The sequence below is a fragment of the Megalobrama amblycephala genome, linkage group LG3, assembly GCF_018812025.1.
Source record: "Megalobrama amblycephala isolate DHTTF-2021 linkage group LG3, ASM1881202v1, whole genome shotgun sequence".
Taxonomy (NCBI): domain Eukaryota; kingdom Metazoa; phylum Chordata; class Actinopteri; order Cypriniformes; family Xenocyprididae; genus Megalobrama; species Megalobrama amblycephala.
The window spans coordinates 42,800,553-42,827,004 of record NC_063046.1 but is presented as its reverse complement, the minus strand read 5'-3'; the positions used below and the strand labels follow the sequence as shown (position 1 = coordinate 42,827,004).

General features: G+C 39.1%; 1 protein-coding gene across 2 annotated transcripts in view; it reads left to right on the top strand.

Annotated features, from left to right (window-relative positions):
• Positions 1 to 26,452, top strand: part of cpne7 (copine VII) — an 82,940-nt gene that overhangs the window by 42,452 nt on the left and 14,036 nt on the right. For both annotated transcript variants that reach the window (XM_048185558.1, XM_048185557.1), the window contains exons 9-12: positions 44 to 130; positions 4,045 to 4,104; positions 5,150 to 5,283; positions 24,786 to 24,840. In XM_048185558.1, the coding sequence (XP_048041515.1) occupies positions 44 to 130; positions 4,045 to 4,104; positions 5,150 to 5,283; positions 24,786 to 24,840 (336 nt within the window). The remainder of the gene's footprint in view (positions 1 to 43; positions 131 to 4,044; positions 4,105 to 5,149; positions 5,284 to 24,785; positions 24,841 to 26,452) is intronic.

Genomic DNA, 26,452 nt, shown 5'->3' with positions numbered 1-26,452 from the left:
CCGCCTTCAATTTTCAGCTCACCTCTTTGATCTCTTCCTGAAGGTCACATGGGATTGCATCAATCCAAAATACAAACTGAAGAAGAAGAACTACAAGAACTCTGGGTTGGTTATTCTCAGTGATCTCAAGGTAAGAGCCTGACAGTTTGTGTGCATGCAGAGAGAGCTTTATAGATATGCCATCCCTGTTTTAGAAGTGCTAGTACTGCACAATACTGGCCAACAGGCTGTCAATGAAAAGACAGCAGAGTTATTATTGTTGTGGGTGGGTGTGACAATCAAGCTTAGCCTAAACACATTAGCGGGGTGGGAAGAGGCTAATGCATTCATCTTGTTTGTGCACATTCATGTAGGGAAGATTTTTTATTTATAGAGCTGTTTAAGTCTGTTTTGTTATCCTTTTCACATTTATCAACTGAGATTGAGAATTGTGTTCTTTTTGTGTTTGTTTTTTATTAAGGGACATTGATTGATTAATATATATATATATATATAGATATATTAGGCAGCAAGTGAACATTTTGTCCTCAAAGTTGATGTGTTAGAAGCAGGAAAAATGGGCAAGCGGTAAGGATTTGAGCGAAGTTTGACAAGGGCCAGATTGTGATGGCTAGACGACTTGGTCAGAGCATCTCCAAAACTGCAGCTCTTGTGGGGCGTTCCCGGTCTGCAGTGGTCAGTATCTATCAAAAGTGGTCCAAGGAAGGAAACAGTGGTGAACCGGCGATGGGGTCATGGACGGCCAAGGCTCATTGATGCACGTGGGGAGTGAAGGCTGGCCCGTGTGGTCCGATCCAACAGACGAGCTACTGTAGCTCAAATTGCTCAAGAAGTTAATGCTGGTTCTGATAGAAAGGTGTCAGAATACACAGTGCATCACAGTTTGTTGTGTATGTGAGCTGCATAGCTGCAGACCAGTCAGGGTGCCCATGCTGACCCCTGTCCACCACCGAAAGCAGCCAACAGTGGGCACTGTGAGCATCAGAACTGGACCACGGAGCAATAGGAAGAAGGTGTACCTGGTCTGATGAATCACGTTTTCTTTTACATCACATTGATGGCCGGGTGCGTGTGCGTCACTTACCTGGATACACTATGGGAAAAAGGCAAGCTGGCAGAGGCAGGGAGATGCTTTGGGCAATGTTCTGTTGGGACCGCAACTTACAGGACTTAAAGGATCTGCTCTGCTGCTAACATCTTGGTGCCAGAAACCACAGGACACCTTCAGGGGTCTGGTGGAGTCCATGCCTCAACGGGTCAGGGCTGTTTTGGCAGAAAAAGGGGGACCAACACAATATTAGGAAGGTGGTCATAATGTTATGCCTGATCATATACAAACCCGATTCCAAAAAAGTTGGGACACTGTACAAATTGTGAATAAAAACAGAATGCAATGATGTGGAAGTTTCAAATTTCAATATTTTATTCAGAATACAACATAGATGACATATCAAAAGTTTAAACTGAGAAAATGTATCCATAGCATCACACATCTCAAAAAAGTTGGGACAAGGCCATGTTTACCACTGTGTGGCATCCCCTCTTCTTTTTATAACAGTCTGCAAACGTCTGGGGACTGAGGAGACAAGTTGCTCAAGTTTAGGAATAGGAATGTTGTCCCATTCTTGTCTAATACAGGCTTCTAGTTGCTCAACTGTCTTAGGTCTTCTTTGTCACATCTTCCTCTTTATGATGTGCCAAATGTTTTCTATGGGTGAAAGATCTGGACTGCAGGCTGGCCATTTCAGTACCCGGATCCTTCTTCTACGCAGCCATGATGTTGTAATTGATGCAGAATGTGGTCTGGCATTGTCATGTTGGAAAATGCAAGGTCTTCCCTGAAAGAGATGACGTCTGGATGGGAGCATATGTTGTTCTAGAACTTGTATATACCTTTCAGCATTGATGGTGCCTTTCCAGATGTGTAAGCTGCCCATGCCACATGCACTCATGCAGCCCCATACCATCAGAGATGCAGGCTTCTGAACTGAGCGCTGATAACAACTTGGGATGTCAATGTTTTCTGGAAGTATTCCTGAGCCCATGTTGTGATTTCCATTACAGTAGCATTCCTGTACGTGATGCAGTGCCGTCTAAGAGCCCGAAGATCACGGGCATCCAGTATGGTTTTCCGGCCTTGGCCCTTACGCACAGAGATTGTTCCAGATTCTCTGAATCTTTGGATGATATTATGCACTGTAGATGATGATAACTTCAAACTCTTTGCAATTTTTCTCTGAGAAGCTCCTTTCTGATATTGCTCCACTATTTTTCGCCGCAGCATTGGGGGAATTGGTGATCCTCTGCCCATCTTGACTTCTGAGAGACACTCTGAGAGGCTCTTTTTATACCCAATCATGTTGCCAATTGACCTAATAAGTTGCAAATTGGTCCTCCAGCTGTTCCTTATATGTATATTTAACTTTTCCGGCCTCTTATTGCTACCTGTCCCAACTTTTTTGGAATGTGTAGCTCTCATGAAATCCAAAATGAGTCAATATTTGGCATAACATTTCAAAATGTCTCACTTTCAACATTTGATATGTTATCTATATTCTATTGTGAATAAAATATAAGTTTATGAGATTTGTAAATTATTGCGTTCCTTTTTTATTCACAATTTGTACAGTGTCCCAACTTTTTTGGAATCGGGTTTGTAGTTGTATTTATATATGTATTCCACTTGTTGAGCTTTAGACAGATGCTGTGAAAGGGACGTGTGTGTGTGTGTGTGTGTGTGTGTGTGTGTGCCTGCTATCATCTCCATTTCTGACTGCCTTTTAGAAATCAATAGTTTCTATACAGTATGCTGCTGGACCTGAGTACATATTTCATTCTCATGTGTCAACATGTACAGAATGACAATAAATACCTTGAACAGATGAAATAAATGGATGAGAATAAATAAAAATAATAAAATAAATAGCATTTAAAAAATAATAATGACAATATATAATGGCAATAGTAATGGCAATAATTTTTATACAGAGTCCCCTCCAGGCATCTAATTTAACTGACAGGACCTTCTTGGTCCACCAGCTTCACCAGCACCAAACCAGCATAAACTAGTATAGAATAGAGTAAGAATTTATGCTGTATAACCAGTGTTGTGGGAAGTTACTTTTAAAATGCGTTACAAAATTGCGTTACTCCCTAAAACGTAACTTATTGCTGTACTTAGTTACTTTTTATGGAAAGTAATGCATTACATTACTTTTGTGTTTCTTTTTCTCACCTGGAATGGGCTTGTTTGTCTGTTTTAAATAACAAAAAGTAATATTTTGGCAAATGTAAAGGCCCTTTCACACCAAATGTGAAATGAATAAGCCTCAGGCTGAAGGAAATGCAAATTCACACCTGTATAGTAGAGGGCGCAGCTCAAACAAACCTTTCAGCTGTGCTGCCATTCTGAATTTTTCAGAACAATGGGACGCAGGAGAAGAAAGTTCAACAACAACTACAATAACCATCATGTTTACACAGCGCCCACAACTCCTCTGCCTCTTTCTCCCCATTTCTCTCAACATGGGGACAGAGGTGTCAGTCTATAATTGGGAAAACAAAGTAACTTACGTTACTTATTTGAAGTAGTAACTCAGATATTTTGTTGTAGATTTAAAAGTAATGTATTACTTTACTAGTTACTTGAAAAAAGTAATCTGATTACATATCTCACAATACTTGTAATGCATTACCTCCACTACTGCGTATAACCATACAAAAATGATTGTCTGTGGTGGTACCATGGTACAGTAATGGTATAATTTCATGGTATTTTCATGGGTTTCAGCAATTTCATGGTATCCCCCCAAAAAAACAAACAAACAAAAAAAACATGGTACCACTTTTCTTGGACACCATATGTTTTGATGTTTTGAATGCTATGTAAGTTGCTCTTTTTGTGAGTTGCTTCATATCTCATGTACAGTATGTGTGTGTTTGATATGGAGCTGAGTAAAATTCCAGAGGCTGAAATTTTGCAGATAGTTTTGCAAATAAATGTGGCAAGGTTTCTAAGACTTACCCTCCATTCTTCATTTGCAGCTTCACAGAGTCTATTCCTTCCTCGACTACATCATGGGGGGCTGCCAAATACACTTCACAGTAAGTGGGAACAGCAGTGCGCTCCACATTTAGCACCACAGTGCGATCCAGACCCTTCACAGATTTACTGCCCATGTTCTCCACCAAGCATGTAGATATTTTTGCCAGACGTGCTGGACCGGTAACTGCTTCCTCACAGCAAAGCAGCTCATTTATGGTAGATTATACATGATTTTGTGAGTCAGCCTGCAAAAGGTTTTTTGTCTTGTTCACTAGAAAAAAATAGCTAATTATCCTTAAAACAGGATCAGAATATGTTATTTCATCCCCATTCACGTTTGTCATTTTTTGTTACGTTTTTTGACCAGCTACTCTTGAGTTTTATTTTGAGTAAGAATGTGATTGTTTCACGGCTGGAGGCAACAGAACAAATTAATACCTCATCCAAACTGTTTTAAGTCCCCCACCTCATGCCCCCTTTTAGAGCAGTAAAATGGGCCAAGATTATTAATGAATCCAATCGAATATTCATTATTTAAATATCTGAATTCTCCCGTTGCCTGTTAAAATGAAAGAAAATCAGATGTCGAGGAGTGAAAGCCTCAGAGTGAATAGTTGGAGTGGTACAGGATTCACATAGGATCTTCATTTAAGTGTAATGCAGTGGTTTAATATATTATATTGAGTGTTTACTGGGATATGAGCTGTATCTCTGTATTACAGAGCATATGGTAGCCGTTTGTGCTATTTTGGATTAGAACATCTGCTTGATGAATGACTATACAATCGGCATGCCTCTAAGCAAATAAAATGTACATATTGTCCATTTTAAGCACTTTAATTATTTATACAGATGGGCACTTGATTGCAGAACTGTTCTAGTCAGGTTTTGTGTAGCTTCCTAGGAAAGACAGCTCTTGAGTGCTTGGCTTTTTGTAGACAGACATTTCCTTTCAATTTTTTACAATGGAGACATCTATTGTTCCAGGCGTAAAACTAAAATGATTAAGCGTATTTGACGATCGATCAGATTATGTAACCCATAACATTTTTGTCCTGCATTTTGCAGTTTTATCAAGAGTGTGTCATACTTTTATCTCTCTAGGTTGCTATTGACTTCACGGCGTCCAATGGGGACCCTCGCAATAGCTGTTCCCTGCACTACATCAACCCATATCAGCCGAACGAGTATCTGAAAGCTTTGATAGCCGTGGGGGAGATCTGCCAGGATTATGACAGGTAAGTGCTGGTGTTCCTGCTGATGGACGTGGACACTGTCATGTAGGTTTGCAATTTTTCTTATTTGGAATTTAGTGCATGCAGAACGTCTCTGAAAGTTAGTGACTGATTTTTGACTTCGTAACTTCTGAGCTTTTGTAATCTTTCTTCAGAATGATTTTGCAATCAGTTGCCTCAATTTTTTTAAGTTAAGAAATTCAAAGTTTAAGTAAGCAGAACTGGCAGATTTTTATTTTGCACTATACATTTTAATTATTCTTAACTTGAAATGTTTGAGTACACTAATTCATACATTTAATCTAAAATGTAACCTAATTATAAACATAAGTAAAAACTTAGCTAGCTATATTAACAAGCTAATTCAGAAAATGCTAACATGCTCAGTTCCTAACATGTTAACAATAGTATGGTATAACACTTGCTGTATGAGCACAGCAATATAAAGCATTTATCTTACTTGCTCTTAAACCAAGCTGCATGCACCACTTGTCACCAAGATGGTAACTCTCCAAAACCCAAAAATTAAAACTCTTCTAAATTAGCATAACAAAACATTAATTACTACTAAATCTCCCACATTTAACATTCATTTAGCGCAAAAATTCACTATAAAACACTTAATTTTAGCATTTACTCTCCCATGGGCAAAGCATGCTGGGCAACAGAGGCCCAGTTTCAGTTAAACTTAAGTTTGTCTGAGGGGGCTTTCACACAGGCAGTTTAGTTCAAAACGGGACACGGTTCACATGAAAAAGCGTTAATGGAAAAGCTGTCATGCGAACCTGGGTGCGTACCGGGGTACCAAACCCGAGACTACCTGAAGGAGGTGGTCTGAGTTCGGTTGCTCTCGGACTGTGCCGCGGTTTGCGTGAATATGAAAACAACACAGACTCGGGTGCACACTTGTTCAGGAAGTAAAGTAACCTGCGCATGCGTTTTATCATCCGATTATAATGTATTTACTTCAAGGAAACGCATGTAAGATATGATAGTGTTGATGATTTACCTTGGATTCGAGCAGGAGTGAGCCTGGATTAATGGCAAACAGCTGTCTCCTCAAAATAGGCTGTTTGCAAGCAGCAGAAAACCGTCTACATGCGACGCACATACAGTAAACTCAAGTGTTGTTTATTCTGCTGCACATAATAGCACCAAATTAATAAAAAACACAATTTATTGACCTGTTTTCTATCATGCGCCGTGCGTTCGAAAGAATCAATTTGAGTGTGAAACCAGACCAATGCTGCGGGGGGCACGAGGAACATTCGTGCCCACATTGTAATAAGTAATACGCTCTATCTACTCAATAAAATTGTGGCAACAGATTACAAGCAATATTATTAATTAAATTCAACATATAAGAATTGAGTTAGAATTCCTTAAAAGTCAACCATTTAAAATGTGTAAAATTAGCAAACACCATTACAAAAACAACAAACTGACATAAAAAGCAAAGAGTCAAACTGAACAACTAAATGAAACACTGATCACCATAATGGCGACCAAACAATAAAACCAGCATCTAAACCTCTGTTAATTCACGTGTTTCTCTTTCCTTCAATGTTGGAAATAAAAAATAAAGAGTTCTTAATTCATCTTTGACGTCTGTCTGTTATTCAGATATTTTGTTTAAATTGTACTTCATTGTTTTAAATGGTTGACATTTAAGGAATTAATTTGATTAATTCTAACTCAATTCTATTTGTTGAATTTAATTAATAATATTGCTTGTAAACTGTTGCCAAAATTTTATGGAGTAGATAAAGCATATTACTTTTTACAGTGCAGGCTCGGACCGCGGCAAATGAGCCCAGTGTGAAAGCCCCCTAAATTAAAAGAAATAAGGTCATAAAACTCAAAACAACGAAACAGTTCAGTTTACTTAAAATATATCAGTTCTGTGAACTTGAAAGAAAAAGAAAGTGCTAAATACTCAAAAAAAGTAAATTTTACTGAACTGAATTGTTTAATTTAAGTTTGTCCAATTCAAACCAGTTTAAACAATTGAAACCCCATTAAAGGGCATGTATTATACTTTATTTTACCTTTCTTCTAGTGTGTAATATAGCTGTTTGTGCATATAAACATTCTGCAAGTTACAAAACACAAAGTCCATGCCAAAAGGAGTTCATCTCTCCAACAGAAAACACCTACCTGAAATGCCTTGTTTGTAGTCTTGCCATTATTTCAGTGACTTAGCTACATCAACATGTTTCACATTTACATAATGCTCACCTACTGGCTGCTTTGGCCCACTGTCAGTCAGTAAGTGGTTTTGCTATGGTGAGGTGATGCTGTTTTTTTCTTTGCTGTGAGAGAAAACATGTATTACTACATTTAAATTTAAATTTACTTTGCAACCATTAATAAAATATGCTCTACTGTATATAGTATGAATATGGCTAGTATGAATGAAATTCAGATTTACTACATCCGTCATGTTGTTACTGTCACGTGACCAACCAGAGTCAGTTGTGTTGCTTCACTTCCATTCATAAATCCTCATGGGATAGTAAAGTGTTTCTCGAACGCGCACTTCAGAATCTCTGCGGGAGTAGTAGGTAATTCAGGGATTTTCACCTACTGTTTTTCGAATACTGTGTATTCGGACATACTCTTTTGGCGTACAGTTTTTTCGCATATAGTAGAGAAGTATTTGATTTCGTGTATGTATGGCGATTGTATGGACTTCCGATATTGATGCCATAGTTACCATAGATATAATACTGTTTACAGCTCCTCATGAAGCCTCAGGAGATGAAACTTGATCATGGTAAGGGGCGTTACATTTCTGACACAGAGTTTAAGCGGTTGACCAATAATGAGAATGCACCAGCTGACCGATCAGATCAGACTGGGCTTTTCGGAAGGCAGGCTAATCTGAAACAAAGTGTTTCTGGCAGAAGATGAAAAGAGGTGCTGCAGCAATGAGCAATGCAGCAAAGTATGAGAAAAATGTGTTTTTTTGAATCATACCCCAAAATAAAATTATGAACTTGGTCATTATATGGGCACTTTAATATAATGAAGTACAGTATAGCCAAAATTGAACAACACAAGAAAGTGTTACCATTTTAGCACACCAAGATGCTCTGGAGGGTGAATTTAACCTCCGGCCTCCTCTTCCTGTTCAAAATACCTCATCAAAAGTGGGTGCCGGCAGTGTTTCAGGAAGAGAGTACTCCTCCTCAGCTGACTCGCATTCAGGTCTGGAATGCTCACTTTTCATGACCCAGTCAGTTCCCAGCAGATAAAAACAAGTCCAAGGATGGATTATGGACCAGGCCAATGAAGCCAGTGCCTCAGGGTGTCTGACTACCAGAAGCCTCAAACTGAGAAAATCCTAGCAACAACAAAAAAACACAAGCCACTACACATGTAAAATTAACATAGAAACTTATAGAACAGTGCTTGAATGTGTTCTGCTGACTGGTGGCACAGTATGAAATGAACAAAGAAAAGAGAAAATCTTTTTATGGCACCTTGTCAGCACTGACAAGAGTCTTTTGAACAACTTATCGCAGCTGTGATGTTGTATTCTCTTGTGGTATGTTATTGTCTCTTGCAATATGCGCATATGAATATGAATTTATTCTCATAACTATATTCCTTGTAATTGAAACTGTGATAAGGGGTGAAAGAGTAGTGCCATTAGCCAATTCTTTGGAACTTGAAGAAATGTGTTGAATGTGCATTTGTAGCACTTCAACAGGGCTTTTTCCCCTTAAAAAACTATTAAGAAATAAAAGGAAACTTAAATGTACAAGATTAGGACTGTTTCTTAACACAATTAAGTACACGTTTAAAAAGTGCACTTTGTCATTAGGTACATTTTTAAACTCATTAGCCCGGTTTCACAAACAGGGCTTATATTAAGCCAGGATAGCTTTTATTAACATGTCTTTGAAAATAAAAAAAGAAAAGAAAAAAAAAAACATTACCGACGTGCATCCTGAGACAAAACAATGGCACTGACATATTTTAAGATATGTCAGTTCAAGTTGCTTTCAGTTAAAACAGCTCAAACATGCATTTTAGTCTAGAACTATTCTTAAGCCTTGTCTGTGAAACCGGGGGATAATATTTTAAAAAGTACACTTATTTTAATGTGTTGACTAACATACTAAAGCATATAAAGTACTTGATTATAGTTTGAACAGCAGTGTTATTCAATGTCACATATTTTAGTTTCATATATTGTAAATGTACTAAATTGCCACTTCATCTTTATAATTGTAATTACAAATATATTTAAATACATGACAATATAAATTACATTAAGTACCATAAATGCTTGTCATTTACAACCATATTTAAAAGACAAATTAAGTAATTATGAAATTACAAGATGTACTTAAGTCCTACTTAAGTGGGTCAAAAAGCACTCAAAATTTCATCTTATTGCTGTTACGGTTGCTGGTGTAGAGATGAGGCGACCAGGGCGGGCGAGAGCCGTGAGGGAACGGCGCGAGGCCGGTGGCGCGAGTGTTAATGAGCTTCACCTGGGAGGCGCACCGGCCTTGCGCCGTTCCCTCACGGCTCTCGCCCGCCCTGGTCGCCACAGAGGCAGATACGGATTTCCACAATAACATCCAATACTTTAATAAACAAAAGGCAGGAAACACCAAACGCAAGCATAACACAGAGAACGGACAAGGAGTGCAGGGAGTGAGTGCCATATAAAGGGAGTGATGATAATCAAGTCCAGGTGCAGGTGATGAGTGATGAGGAGCTGACGAGGGAAGTGAGTGCAGGTGACGAAACAGGAGGATCATGGGAAATAGAGTCCAGGGGAACAAGGGATCTGTAACAGTACTCCCCTCCCGGTAGGCGCGTACTTGCGCCGTAGATGGAACAACCGGGAGGGGGGTGGGCGCCCTGGAGACCTCAAGCCGGTGCAGGGGGAGGAGCAGACTGGAGTGGAGGTCTCCAGGGCAGGTCCAAAAGCCATGGCGGGTCAGGGGCCGAGGGCAGCCATGGCGGGTCAGGGGCCGAGGGCAGCCATGGCGGGTCAGGGGCCGAGGGCAGCCATGGCGGGTCAGGGGCCGAGGGCAGCCATGGCGGGTCCAGAGCCTTTACCGAGGCCTTGATGCCGTCGAGCCCAGGAGGCGCTGAAGGACCGGCGGGAGATGGCGGAACCGACGGCTCCGCCGACCGAAGCGCAGCCAGGGCTCCAGAAGGCCGCAGTTGAAGACAGACGACATACAACAAAGTGAACACCAGGGGGAGTGAGGAAGCCAACTGGAACGGAGGGACGGAGGGACAGAGCGGAGACGGAGGAGTGCAGTCCAGAAGTGAAGGCAGGCTGACGAGTGACCAAGGTGTGAACGGGGGCAGGATGGAGACTGGGGAGACTGGTGGGCTGATGGACCATGGTGGAGTCGAGGGAGGTTGGAGCCAGGGTGTAGGTAATTGCCCAGAGGTCCGAGGTGGAGATCTGGGCGAGGGGCTTGAGGTGGAGGTGCAGTATAGACACAAATGGAAGGAGGTGGGAGAGGGAGGCAGGGAGGGTAAACAGTCTTAGGGCTGGAGACTCTTATAACAAAGTTCATCATAGGAGCGTGCTCGTGACAGGCTGAAGCGGCTGGCTCGGCGGCGGCTGGCTCGGCGGCGGCTGGAGCTGAGGGCCAGTTCATCCCCTCATACTCCACCAGAATCCCTTCTGCCACTGGAGCGTGCTCGGAGAGGGCTGGAGCGTGCTCGGAGTTCATTCCCTCAAATATAATTAAAATTCCCGTTGGAACGGGAGCGGGCTCGGTGGAGGCTGGAGAGGGCTCAGCGGCAGGTTTTTTCCTCCTCCTCCGCCTTCTGGACCCAACGGGAGAGTGTGGGCCCAGCGTAGGACAGGAAGGAAGTTCAGGGGTAAGCGGAGGAATACGGAGGCTGACTAACTGGCCCAGCCGACCATGTTTCTGGACAGACTGGAGACCAACACTCATCCTGAACCTTGTCCACATAGAATTTGGAATTATTCAAAAACAAAATAAAGTTGATAGTTTCGCTTAAGGAGAAACGATAGTCTGGTTCATGGAAACGGAGAGTGTTGTCATCCAGACCGTCCAAAAACAGGGCGATTAAATTAGCATCGGGCCAGTCAGTCAGATAAGCCAGCTCAACGAACTCCTCCACATACCTCTCCAGTGAACGACCAACCTGAAGAAGCCCGATGAGGCGATCGCCGGCCGTCAAGATCGTGGAAGGCATGGGAGAAGCTGGAGCCCGGGAGATGAAGGAAGCATCCATATTTCTTTTTTTCTTTTTTCTTTCTGTGGAAATCCAGTCAGTTTTTGGTCCGTTCTTCTGTTACAGTTGCTGGTGTAGAGATGAGACAGATACGGATTTCCACAATAACATCCAATACTTTAATAAACAAAAGGCAGGAAACACCAAACGCAAGCATAACACAACAGAGAACGGACAAGGAGTGCAGGGAGTGAGTGCCATATAAAGGGAGTGATGATAATCAAGTCCAGGTGCAGGTGATGAGTGATGATGAGGAGCTGACGAGAGAAGTGAGTGCAGGTGACGAAACAGGAGGATCATGGGAAATAGAGTCCAGGGGAACAAGGGATCTGTAACAATTGCATTTAATATAAATTTAAACTGTAGTACATTTTTTATTAAATTAGCATGTAATTAAGTGTATGAAAACATACATTCAGCTCACACTTAAGTATATTCTTTTCAAGTCTATTATTTACATAATAAGTACACTTATTAAAAACCACCCAACCTTTTTTTCCTCATTAAATATTCTGTTAATCTCAAAAATTTGTCACGGTATAGAAGTAAATTGGGTTGTGAATACAGTTTTATGTAGACACTTGGGCTGAATAGTATACATCTTTAATTTAAAAGGCAAAAATAACCCAGTTAGATGTTTGTTACTATGTTAAATGGCTTAAATATCAAAGACCTTTGTACAATGCTAGGGGGATCACTTTAGTAAGCTTGCCTGGAGGCTGTTTGCTGTCTTTGAGGCTTTGTTGGTTAGCTCAGGTCACTATTTAATTTGTTTCTGGTAGTTAACTTAATACCTCCTGGCTGCTAGTGAAGATATACCTGTCCATCCAATCCAATGACTGAGGCTGATACGTTCTTCTGGGATACATCCTAATAACCCATGGCACCCCAGATCCTGTCAGCGACTGGTGCCAGGGACTCCCCAATGTCTGTAGTCTGTGGCTCTGCTTGTGGAACCTTAGTGTGAGAGACAATAGGACGAAATCTGAACCGACTAATCAGCCAAACAGAATTTCCCTGTATTATTTGGTCTTTATTTATCCACACTGAAAACTAAAGCACTGTGTGTGGGTGGTTAATATAGTTGGTGTATTTTCTCTATTCTTATATAATATAGTTGGTGTATTCTTGTGCGATGCTCAAATTTTTACCATCCCTTTTCCTGCCTGATTCAGAAAATTGTGCATTAGTGTGTTCAGGGTGTTTCTTTCTGGAAAGGCATTCACTGTTTGTCTTTTAAACAGCGTATCCCATGCTCATTGATTCTGTTCATGTTTTATTTAATGGTAGTTCTGGATTCACAATGACTAAACCAGTATTTGCGTAAGTTGTTGTGGGCTTACTACAATTAGCCTTATAGGAGCTGGTTAATTACCGTCTTACACATTTATAATGAGATCTGTTCCAAAGGGAGGATTCTCTCCTCAGATCAAAGCCAAATGAGTCAACAGATATATCCCCCTAATGGACAAAAAGAAGAGGCATTATGCTTAATGAAAAAGCTTAACCATGAGGGTGTTTTTTCAAACTTGGCCATGTTTAGCCCTGTGGACTATTTTTCTACAAACAATGTCCAACAGTATATATAAATTGCATCACCAGAGAATTCTTTTTTTTTCTTTTTTTTTTTTTTCTGAAGCAATCAATGTAATTCATTAAAATATTTTTTTGATCTATTCAATTGTGATGGAAATTAAATTTCAGTAACATTTTATTTCAGTGTCCTTGTTACACAATATATATGTACTTACTATATTAATAGCTATAAATTGTGCATAATAATTACATAATTACAACTAACCTAAATCAAACCTTAATACTAACCCTAACCCCACAGTAAGTACATGTTGTTAATTAATATTACTCAGTATTTAAGTGTATAATTACTCTGTAACAAGGACACCTTAAAATATAAACATATTTTTAATCAAAATTAAAACATATTTTTAATAAAATTTAATCAAACTTCTTTGTGTTGCTACGGCTAATTTCATAGATAGCATTTTATGTATCCTACAGTAAAATACAGTTTAAAACATTTAAATAATTTTCAACAAAATGTGTTTATTTTTCATAAATATCAACTGGAATATATGAAAGTGCCCATAGTGAATCCATGACGTTACGTTAAAGAGAATGGCTTTGTCCAAAATTGCATACTCTCAGAGTATGTACTTCTTTAGAATAAGTATTTAGTTTGAAACTATTTAAAAAAAGTAAGTTCTATATCAGCAGTGTCAAACTCCTCCTGGAGGACCACAGTCCTACAGAGTTTTGTTCCAACCCTGCTCCATACCTATAGTTTTCAAATAAGCCTGAAGGACTTGATTAGCTTGGATTAGGTGCCTTTAATTAAGGTCGAAGTTAAACCCTGTATAGGGCTGTGGCCCTCCAGGAACTGAGTTTGACACCCCTGTTCTATATAGTATGAAAGTGTGTGGAATGAATATAGTCCGGGGGGTACTACATCCATCATGTTGTCATTATCATGTGACTATTAAAGTGTCAGTTGTGTCGCTTCACTGCCATTCACAAATCTTCTCCTGTAGCCTACCAAAAGTAGTAAGTAATCTGGGTACTTTTCACCTACTGTTTTAGGAATACTGTGAATTTTGGATATAAGGTTTTTTTCACAGTTTTTTTTTTTTTTTTTTTACCTACTATATAGTAGGGAAGTAGCCTGGACAATTTTAAAGGTAGACATTTTAAATGGTGTGAAAAAAAGAAACAATCAAGGACAATCAGAAACCAAGAAAACAGAGTTGGGAAACAGGAACTAACTACATACGGAACAGAATGTCAAAATAAGAGCATACAGAACATAACCAGGACATAATTCACCCTCCCGGAAGGTGCATCCTCGTGTCGTAACTGCAAGTCCAATGGTGGAGGGAAGGAGGGAGGGAGGGGGTTTAGGAGGTGGGCATGGAGCTGGTGATGGGGACCCTGGGAGAGCCAGTGGAGGATGAACCCACAGCGAAGCTGTCAGAGGGAGAAGCCAGGGTGGAGATTTGGGGGAAGGATCTTGGCAGAACCTGGGAACTGACTGGCAGAGCCCGGTGGAGCCAGAGGGCTGATGGATCACGGTTGAGCCAAAGGAGCGCAGTGCCTGGGCGGAGCTGATGGGCTGACAGGTCGAGGTGGATTCATTGGCCTGGATGACCGAAGTGAAGCAGGGGAATCTGCAACATCATGAGCAGCTGGAGATTGGGAAGCCTAAGGTAGACCTGGAGAGTTGCACGGAGCTAGCGGAGGGGGTGGATCCAGGGGACTGGACTGAGCCAGCATATAGGACGGGAACAATGGAGGAGGAGGGGCTCCGTATGAGACCGGAAGATCTAAACAGCTGGATGGGACTGGAGTTAGTTCATTTGAGGGTGAGGACTAGGGTGGGACCTTGATCTGCGAACCATAGATCTATCAGGCAATGGTCTTTTCCTGGCTCTGGGATTGGCTGGGCAGAATGTGTGAGCTCTGGGACGGCCCTGGTGGTAGGCTCTAGCTCTGGGACAGAGCTGGGACATGGCTCCGGGAAGGACATGGTGGATTGCTCTGGCTCCATAGCAGGAGTGGGCTCAAGCAGTGGGTCTGTGGTGGGCTTGGGGCTAAGGGTCTGTCTCAGTGTCCATGGCTGGTGCAGGGCTGGTAGTTTCCTCCTCCTCTGCCTTGCAGATGCTGAAGTGGGATCCACAGTCTAGGAGCACCCACTCCACATACTGGGCAAATGTCCCTTGAGGACCTTCTCCGGGCAGGCGTACCTTCATTCGCTCATTAAGGATCTCAATCTCAACCGAACTTGCTTGACGAATGAAAACAAACCTTGCATAAGCTAAAACATGCTTGTGTGACATGTGAAAACAAACCTCATGTCAAGCAAGCACGTTTGTGCTTCCGTTTTCCAAATTTGCTGTTCTTTATGTGCGTTGATAAATGTTTTTATACGTTTACATGTGAATAAAAGCGACCATATAAATCATTATAAGATAAGATCTGGATTAAACTGCTTGATTCATATGGATTACTTTTACAATGTCTTTTTGGAGTTTTTAATGTGTGAAAGTTTTAGTTGCGTGGACTTTCAGTGGATGGACAAAAAGGATGAGAGAATATTAAAAGTATCTTCATTTGTGTTCCAAAGATGAACAGAAGGTATACAGGTTTGGAATGACATAAGGGTTAGTAATGATGACAGAAATTTTATATTTGTCTGAACTATATTTGCTGAAAGATGCTTGAAGTTCTCCTGGGTTGTACACCTACGCTGTGTGGGTTCCCTGATCAGGCTAAAAGGGTGTTTTACTCATCATCACACATCAGTTGACCGCGTGAAGTTACTGTAAAAACAGAATGGATGTGATCATGGTAGTGGGATGGTGTGGGTTTTGTTTGTCCCCTTCCCCCTCTATACGATGTAGAATTTGGCTCTCATGAGCTGCCTATTATCTTAAAGTGTTAGTTCACCCAAAAATGAAAATAATGTCATTTATTACACCCTCATGCCGTTCCACACCCGTAAGAGCTTCGTTCATCTTCGGAACACAAATTAAGATATTTTTGTTGAAATCCGATGGCTCCGTGAGGCCTGCATAGCCAGCAATGACATTTCCTCTCTCAAGATCCATGAATGTACTAAAAACATATTTAAATCAGTTCATGTGAGTACAGTGGTTCAATATTAATATTACAAAGCGACAAGAATATTTTTGGTGCACCAAAAAAACAAAATAACGACTTATATAGTGATGGCCGATTTCAAAACACTGCTTCAGGAAGCTTCGGAGCATTATGAATCTTTTGTGTCGAATCATCATTCGGATCGCGTGCCAAACCACCAAACTGCCAAACAAGCAAGGACATACAGTAATAAAGTTTGGTTCTATCACACATACATTTACTTATGTTTATAGACACTAAAATGTACAATATTGATGTATTGACAGCATCTAAAACATAAATCATTTACACATGAACAATTTTACTGACACACAAATACATACTGGAACGGAGCTTGACCTAGTGTGAGTTTGCAAAAACATTAAATATGTGCAGTTGGTGATGTCAGCTTTTTTTTTTTTTTTGGAATAACATGCATTGGTGAATCATTCACAAAAAGACACAAAATGTGCAAAAGCATATATTGCACATTTGCATATATTGTGATTGCAAGCGTGCATTAATTATTTTATCTTATTTTATGTGTGGATAAAGACTCTTTGCAGCTCTTATAGAAATGATTGTGGAAATTTTTTTCTCTTCACATTCCTATAACCGCAGCTGCATTGAAAGATACACTTTGCTTTGGGGGTATATTCATCCCACTGCTTTTTTCTGATAATGGTAGTGAAAATAAGAGGATATTGATTTCATTTTGCCTGCTTAATGCATCGCCTTGGTGGGCAGAGAAAATGGCAGAGAGAGAATTTACAAAATGGCTGTTTCCTGAAATACACTGCCTTTCACATGTGGTACAGCTGTGTAAGATAATTTCTAAAACAGCAGTAACCATTGAGACCTAATCATATACTAATTAAGATTTTATAATTCAAATACCGTGGTGTCTGCATCTGAGATTCTTTGCAAGCCAAGACTTTGGTGGCATGACTCATTCACAGGCCAAAAAACAATTACCACATGGTAGGCTAATTACTGGTGCATGTGTTGTTGCAGTTGTTCATATGCTTTGTCAGAGCCAATGTGACTTTGGCAAGCAGCGTTTCACTTTGTTGCTGCTGTATAGCTCCCTGCTGGTTGTCCTTTGGGCTTTTATTAAAAGCAGGATTAGGCCTCTTATAAGCCTAAGTTTGTCCCTGCTTCTCGTTTGAGAGAGACTGGGCGGTGGTGGCAGTCTGACTGCCCTCATCAGATTCTGCTGGAGATGTGCTGATGTGATCTCTCAGAGGAGCCGTGAAAAAAGTGCTGAGGAACATAAAAAACACCATTTTCTCCTGGTGTACTGGCTTGAGAGGGAGAGAGCAAGAAAAGCTCTTGCTTTCGTAATTGTTCAGCTTTTAGTGCCATTTGTGCCTCTGTGGACGGCGTGATGGATGTTCTCCGACTGCCATGCCTGAAAGACACTATAACCAGTTGGTGTTGGTGCATCCACATATTTGATTTCATTATGGCAAAAAAAGTTGGAATTAAGCTGTTGTTTTAAATCAAAATGCAGAATGACATTAAGGATGCAAGTAATTGGAATAAGCAAATGGAAAATGACTGAATAATATGGATGCACTTCTTGTGACCCAGTTTCACAGTGGCCTATGAGTAAGCTGAATGCTTTTGGGAAGCTGAGAAGGCACTATTTTTTACTCATTTGCAAAGCAGTTGGCAATGAGGGAAGAAGTCACAGTTGTCGGAACAGCTTGCCTCGCAATCACGGATGTGTGAATGTTTAGCATGTCAGGCATCATTGTATCATACATATAAATCATGCTGATGGATAGAGCGTATCAAAAAATTCATTTGGAGTGCTGAAATATGGCAGGGAGGGCTTGGGAGCATGAAGCCATATTTCATATATTTATGTTTATGTTTTATTTGATATTTATATACTTAAAATTGATTAAACAGGTGTGACTGTATGGTCAAAAGTTAGCAAACTTTGCATACAGATCAGGATTATTATTGTTACTATATATACTATGTTACTAAAACTATGTAAATCATTTATTGAAATGAAATAAACATTAAATTTTTTTTTTTATTTGAGCTAGTTCTGGATTTTCGACTTTTTGGGTATTTCATAAAAACTCTTCTTCATATTTTCAAACTGATTTGCACAAATTTTGCATGCATGGTGGCCATAAATTGTAAACAAATGAAAGGACAAGCAGCAGAGAATGAAATCTGAATCTGCTACTAGAAATATGGTTCTATTTGTTCTTCAAGGGATGTTGGAGTTGTGATTGCAACAGCAACAGGTGTGTAAAATAGTGACGTTTGGAAGCCAGATGGTGCTGACCCATTTAAGCTATACAGATTGTCATCAAATTTACTTTTCATGATGAACAAATCTGCCAATCTTAAACCCATGATGTTTCTGCAACCCACCTGCCAAGTTTTTAGACAATGTCAGTAAATGGAGCAGTAAATGTCATAAATTCTGATGGATGCTAATGTTGCAGAGATTTGTAGGGAACTGCTTGTAGGGAAAAAAGAAAAATGACAGCTTGGAGGGCAACAGCAGTTATTATTTACTTTGCATCTCCATTAAAATAAAGTAAGAGTTCACAATCAATCAATCAATCAATCAATCAATCAATCAAAGCTACCATCATTTACTCACTTTCATGTCATTTTAGACCCATATGATTTACTTTCTTTCTTTATTGCAAATACACAAACAGTAAATGTTTGAGAGCTACAGTGAAACTTGAGATCTACGGCTATCATATGGCTTCAGAAGCCTTGGCATATCGAGTAATATGCCTAGATTTCTTCCTGGAGGTATAGCATTATTGTCTTTCATGCTGTGCAGTTATTTTGCAATCTTTCCAATCTATTCTACAAGATGGGTGGTGTTTGTTACAGTAACAAAATAACTGAATGACTGTGTCATGTGACAAACTGCTTTTGCTATACCTATACATTTTCTAAACACATCAACAAAAATATTTAAGTGTTTTATTTTTATATGCTTTTTTACTTTTTCTTTTAACTTAAGGATGCATTTGGTCCTTCTGCATCTTTAAGCCTGTTTCCCCTTGCTACATAAACAAATGCATATTTTTATATACTATGCTTATTTTCATAAATATGTGGAAATAAAGCCTTCAGTCTTTCAATGTATTTTCCCCCCCGATTTTAGTTAATGCATTTTTTTTAAATACTCAAATTTGCCTCTTCAGGTTTGTGCATCAACCTAATAATAATAATAATAATAATAATAACAAACTGTGTCATGTTGACATTCTTCTTTCAAGAAGTGAAAAAAATACTTTGAAAATAACCTTATCACACAGAAAAATGTGCCTTTTTCATAGTATGACTCTTTAAAGTGTTTATTTCATGTAAATATGATTTGCTTACCATTATCCAGCAAGTTGTAAAAAGCTTGCAAAACTTTATTTTGATGGTCCACTTTATACATTCTACTGTCTCTAAGTAACTTTGCAACTACATGTCAACTAACTCTCATCAGAGTATTAGTAGACTGTCTGCGTGATATCTGCCAACACTTTATATTGATGCTCCTCCAACAGACATTCTACTGACTATAAGTAACTTTGCGAACTAACCTTAACACCTAACCCTAACCTAACAGTGTACTACAGTCTACTAATACTCTAATTAGAGTTAGTTGACATGTTGTTGGAAATTATTGAGAGTTAGTTGACATGTAGTTGCAAAGTTATTTATAGTTAGTAGAATAAAAACTGTCAAAATAGACTGTAACCAAAAGTTAACTCTTATGCCAGTTATTTTGAAACATCTACACTTCAGACTCTCTCGATTTTAATTGCCTGCTGGGCCTTAATGGGTTTATTTGTGCCCGAAATGGCTGGAAGTCAAGAGTTGAAGGAGAATAGAACAGCTGTAATATTTGTCTCTGTGTTGTCTTCTCAAGGGCGTATCACAGTAATCTCTCCTTTCTTCACTATGGTAAACAAGCCACAGCTCAATAGCTCATATTAACTTTAGCTATGATGTGATTATGGAGATGGAGATTGCATCATGCTAGAGATTAGTGTGCTCCTCTTCATGGATCAGCTTCTCAATAGCCGTCACAGCATGATGTCTTCAGGCAAGCAAACATGTTAATGTGAGGAGAATCAGCTGAGCCGCACATGGGTCCAGAGTTCTGCTCTATTGGAGGATGATTTTTCAGACAGATTGCATTGATTCTTGTGAAAAAGTGTACTTCCTTGTGAAAAAGAAGAACACTTTGGCATACTTTTAAAAAGAGTCCTTATTGTGGAAAAATATACTTTAAAGGGATATACTTAAGTGAATGTAATGTTTTCAGACACTTAATTGCATGAAAGTACATATTCATATGTAATTTCATAACTGTTTCTATTGTCTTTGAAATATGGTTAAAATGTGCTGCTAAGTTACTGACAAGCATTTATAGTTAATTGAAATATACTTGTCATGTATTTAAAATATTTGTAAATACACATTTGTAAAGTTGCAATTTAGTACATTTAAGATATATTAACCTTAAACAACACACTACATTTCGAATGATAAAATTATAACGTACTTAAAATGTGCTTTAGTATGTTAGTCAACACATCAAAAATAAGTGTACTTAAGTGTGTTAAGAAACAGTCATAAAAGTGGACTCTCCTTAAGTACACTTAAGTGGCCTTTTATTTCATTAATATTATATTATCTTGCTAAGTACGAAAATTTTAAAATATACTTTTAAGATTTGAAGTACACTGCAAGTGCACATTCAGTACAGTTAAGAACACTAATTTTTCACAAGCGGAGTGCCAGTGAGATTTCTGAGCTCCATTTATCATTTATAATTGCTGTTTTAGATACAAAAATTGTTAGTGGAGCCAATCCCCGTATGATTTGAGTAAGAAAAATGACAATGAAGACGGCACACAGACTGAGCGTGACGTCACTGTGTGTAGTTTACACGGAGATGGCATCGTTTTCAAAAACTTGCACTTTGAAACCCATTTTCAAAAGTTTTGTTTTTCAGGCCCCCAAAACGCTGTTGTCTTTAAATAAGCAACCAAACTTTACATCATCAATCAATCAATTACTACTGATTACTACTGATTACTACTAATACCGATCAATGAAACATCTATTTTAAATTAAATTAAATTAAATTAAATTAAATTAAATTAAGCACCAAGAGTTTACACTGGATTGCCGGTGGTTTCAGAGTGCTGCAAAATGCAGAATTAAAGGTCCCGTTCTTCGTGATCCCATGTTTCAAACTTTAGTTAGTGTGTAATGTTGTTGTTAGAGTATAAATAAAATCTGTAAAATTTTAAAGCTCAAAGTTCAATGCCAAGCGAGATATTTTATTTAACAGAAGTCGCCTACATCGAACGGCCAGTTTGGACTACATCCCTCTACTTCCTTCTTTAATGACGTCTCTAAAACAGTTTTTTGACTAACCTCCGCCCACAGGAATACACAAGAGTTGCGTTTGTAGAGTGTGTTTGTCGCCATGTCGTCGAAACGCTGTTATTTTCATCCCGCAGTCCAATCACCTTTGTTTGGCCTTCCCAGGGACGCTGTACTTAGAGATCAATGGTTACAATTTATGTTTAACTCGGTTCCGAAAATTATAATCCACATGTAAAACTATGTGCTGCACATGTTTACAATAACACTGAGCGCATGCATCTCCACGTTATGGTAAGAGGCGTGACCTTTCTGGGCAAGGTGCGCTCAGAGCCATAGAGGCTCTGGGTGCGCTAAGCTGCTGTCGAATCACAACACAGGAACCGCTGGCACAATCAGAACTCGTTACGTATTTCTGAAGGGGGGACTTCATAGAGCAAGGAAGTCATCAGCCCGTTTTTATGACAGTGGAAACAGCGGTATACAGATAAGTAAATTATGTGAAAAATACTGTTTTTTTTACATGCGAAACATGAACATATGTTATATTGCACACTATAAACACAATCAAAGCTTCAAAAAAACACGAAAAACGGGACCTTTAAAGATTTGGCTCCATTTTAAGTTGAATTTGAATGACAGAAATTTACAAAACACAGGTCATGCATTCTGCTAAATGAAGTGTTCTTCAACCCTGGTTCATCAGGAATAGAAAATTTATTTAATATGATGAAATGTAAATTACAAATCTACAAGTCTTTTGTTCTGTCTTTCTTTAAGACCTATAAAAACCTTAATTCTTCAAAGACTTAAACTTTTAATTCAACGAAGGCTGTCAAGCCAACGTTACGTTTCTGTCTTGCTTTTCTAGTTAAAAATTAGTCATATGAATATCTTTGAATTTCAATTCATTTTAATTTCTTACATTCAAATTTGAATTGCAATTCTGCATCCTATTTGCTGCCTCAATTCAACTGAATTAAAGCATCCTCAATTATGTGGACTTAATTTTTGAATTCATCCAGAGAATTTATGAAATATTATGTTGGCTCAACTGGTATTCATTCAAATCAGCCTCAACTTTTGTAGCACGAGAAGGTGGCATTGATTGGCCAACATTAGTGGCCTCTGGTGACAGCTATCAGAACGGTGCTACGTCATCTAGCTTTCATTAGCAAGTGAAAGACAATCTCTGTGCCTGTGGTTATCTTGTTTCTTAAGTCTCAGCACTCTGCTGCACGCCTCTGTGGTTCCGACCTCATGATACCCTTCCTCTCGTCACGCGGCTGTGAGTTGTCGCATGTTGAGTGATCAGCTGTGTGGATCTGCTGTCCTGCTGTGTCTGTGCCTTCCCCTCTCACACTGGAGTCTCTTTCATCCCTTCAACACTCCATGAATTCGATGATCTTGCACACACCTCTGGGCCTCAGCAGTACACCATGTTCGCCGTATTGATTTTTGAACTTTGTTAAGTTGGTTTGGTATTTGTCAATAATAAGCCTTGTGAGTGATTAATGAGTTTTGATGAATAAAATATTTTAGAAAGGACCTAAGAGTTGCACATACAGATGGTACTCAAACAGACTGTGTTTTTTGTCGCAGCGGGTACCGTCGCGGTTGCGGTGGGAAATGCATTTCTTCTCTTGACCACTAAGTGACGCTATAACCATAGATTTTCACATGTTATGGAGTGGACGTATCGCAGCCCGTTTTTCGCGTCCCTGTGTGCACCTGCCTATAGGCGCGTATTACTAACATGCCCTTTAAATAACCCCCAAAAATACTGCGTCATTGACTTTAGACCAGGTTTCAGATGGTCAATTTGCGCAGTTTTTAATTGCCTCAAAATAGCAAAATGCCAACAATGCACTAGAACACACCTCATTTTCAGACCAGCACGCCCAAGGGTGAACAGATGGGTGCGAGTGTATTTGCTATTTAAACAACATGGGCACTGGATGTGAAAATGATAACTGCGTCGGGCTGAAACTAGCAAAAAACGCTTGCATCGCGTCTGGTGTTGCATTGCGCCGGGTGTATAATAAGGCCCTAGATGTCAAAATTTTCTTTTCTTTTCTGTGCTTTGTAATGCAGTACTACCTCCATATTTTCTTTTCTTCTTACACTAAAATAATACAGAAATGTGAATTATATAGGCTACACATTTGCATGGGAGTGTTCAGAGTGCTAGCATAGTTTTCTAATAGGCTACATGAATTAGGCTTTGCATGGGAGAATAAAAGAGACAAGACCATAGCCTTGTGGGCAGCGCTATATATGCCGCAGCTGTGCTTGCAGGCTTTCCGAGTTCGAGTCCCAGCTCGAGATTCAGGCATCTCAAACCGACGTGATAGCTTGGTCACAAACTTTAGCCTCCAGTTTTATATTTAGCACAATTAAAAACATTTGAAATGTGCACTTTTCGAAGCTTTGTTGTTCATTGTCTGTCATTATTTCTTGCGGACATGCTGGATCTCTTTCAGCAAGTTTCTTTGTCTCCCTCGCTGATGTGCACCGGGTCTCTCTCGTGTATTATTTCAGGGAATAATAAACACTTCATATTATATTGTATATTGCATACTATCCTGCTGCATGTCATCCACAACTATTCCAAAAACTAACTGAAACAAATTGTTTAGCATTTGTTCTTGAACTGAATACCATCGAGGTTGATCGTGAATAAAAGAGCTCTGTATGCCCTGCTCCACTCGCATTCGTTTCTATTGGCAGGGGTGCGTTCCTCTGCAGTTCATGTTTAGGTAATACCAGTTGTTTACTCTCATAACACGTGTCTCAAACATTCTAAAAACCTACAAAACCATTTGAAATGCTTGAATTGAACACTTCAATGGATTGAACATTTTTATGTAAAACCTTAAATCCATTAGGCCTACAGTATTTATAGCTTAGGGTACATTTGAACACATCGAGACATTTATCCTGAAACAAACTTTGCCTGTGCCTGCTCTGTAAGTTAAAACACTCATCAGAAAAGGCTATCCAACACTCTCCGTATGAAAGAGTGCCGATTTACACCTAATATTGTCCTGCACTCCCACCATGAAGCTAGTGAACTGGCCCTCCCAACTCCCCAATATGTTGGCGAGGAATATTGAGGCTGATACTAAAAAGAAAAAGAAGTTGCACAAGAAGTAAATTGCTGTATATAATGTGTTTGCTATTTGTTGTTTTATTTACTAATGAATGCGTTTATCTGATCACAGTGACAAACGATTCTCCGCTTTGGGCTTTGGGGCAAGAATTCCACCTAATTATGAGGTAAAAGACCTTTTTTTTTTTTTTGTATATTCATGTGTGGTCTCTTGTGAAAAAGAAATGTACTTAATTGTATTGATTGTGCACTTGTAGTGAATAGTATATTTTGGCAAAAAAACAAAACAAAAAAAAACTGTACTTTCAGACAATATAACATTAATGAAATAAAAGGTCATAAGTGTGCTTAAAGATGGTATGCTTTCTTGACTATGGTTGTTGCTTTTTTACAATGTCCTAAAAGTTATATGTACTTACTTGTGAAAAGTATAAATACCCCTTGTGAAAAAGAAGTACACATTAGCATACTTTAAAAAAAAAAAAAAACGAAGAGTACGGTTGCCTTTTATTTTACAGTACGTGCACTTACATGTATTTACAGTACCAAAGAAAGTACTGGGTAATATAAGGGAACTACATGGGTTAAGGCTAGGTTTATGGATAGGTTCAGGATTAGTACCTAGTTATTAACCAGTTATTGTAATAACTAAAATAAGTACATAGTATGTGGAACAAGACTGTAAAATAAAGTGCTACCAAGAAGGGAAGTAAAAAGCTAATCATATTAAATGATTAAAATACCATTATATGTCTGATGTTGTAAAGAGCGATACCATTGTGATGTTTACCTCAGTAAATTGAGTGAGTTAATCTCATGAGCAAATGGAGGCGGGGCTAATTTGCATATTCATTGATCCACGTATACTAAATGAGGTAAGGGTGTAGAGTTACATTCAAGCTATTTTAAGGCATGAAGAGTTTTTTTCAAAGGAAAAAAACTTTAAAGGTGCCCTAGATTGTTTTTTTACAAGATGTAATATAAGTCCTAGGTGTCCCCTGAATGTGTCTGTGAAGTTTCAGCTCAAAATACCCCATAGATTTTTTTTTATTAATTTTTTTAGCTGCCTATTTTGGGGCATCATTAACTATGCACTGATTTTTTCAGTACGGCCCCTTTAAGAGATGCGTTCCCTCTGCCCCATGAGCTCTCAACTATATATACATCGCATAAACAGTTCACACAGCTATTATAACCCTCAAATCGGATCTTTACAAGATGTTCGTCGTGCATGCTGTATGCATGCTACGAATTATGTGAGTAAAGTATTTATTTAGATGGTTACGTTTGATTCTGTGTGAGTTTGAGGCTATATGCTCTGTGGCTAACGGCTAATGCTACACTGTTGGAGAGATTTACAAAGAATGAAGTTGTGTTTATGCATTATACAGACTGCAAGTGTTTAAAAATGAAAATAGCGAACGGCTCTCGTCTCCGTGAATACAGTAAGAAACGATGGTAACTTTAACCACATTTAACAGTATATTAGCAACATGCTAATGAGACATTTAGAAAGACAATTTACAAATATCACTAAAAATATCATGATATCATGGATCATGTCAGTTATTATTGCTCCATCTGCCATTTTTCGCTGTTGTTCTTGCTTGTTTACCTTGTCTGTGCACAGATCCAGCCGTTAATACTGCCTTTCCTTGTCTAATGCATGGAATGGGCTGGCATTATGCAAATATTAATGATCCCGACTGTTGCGTAACAGTCTGTGTTATGTTGAGATCCGAGTGTTTTCCGGAAGTCTTTTAAACAAATGAGATTTAC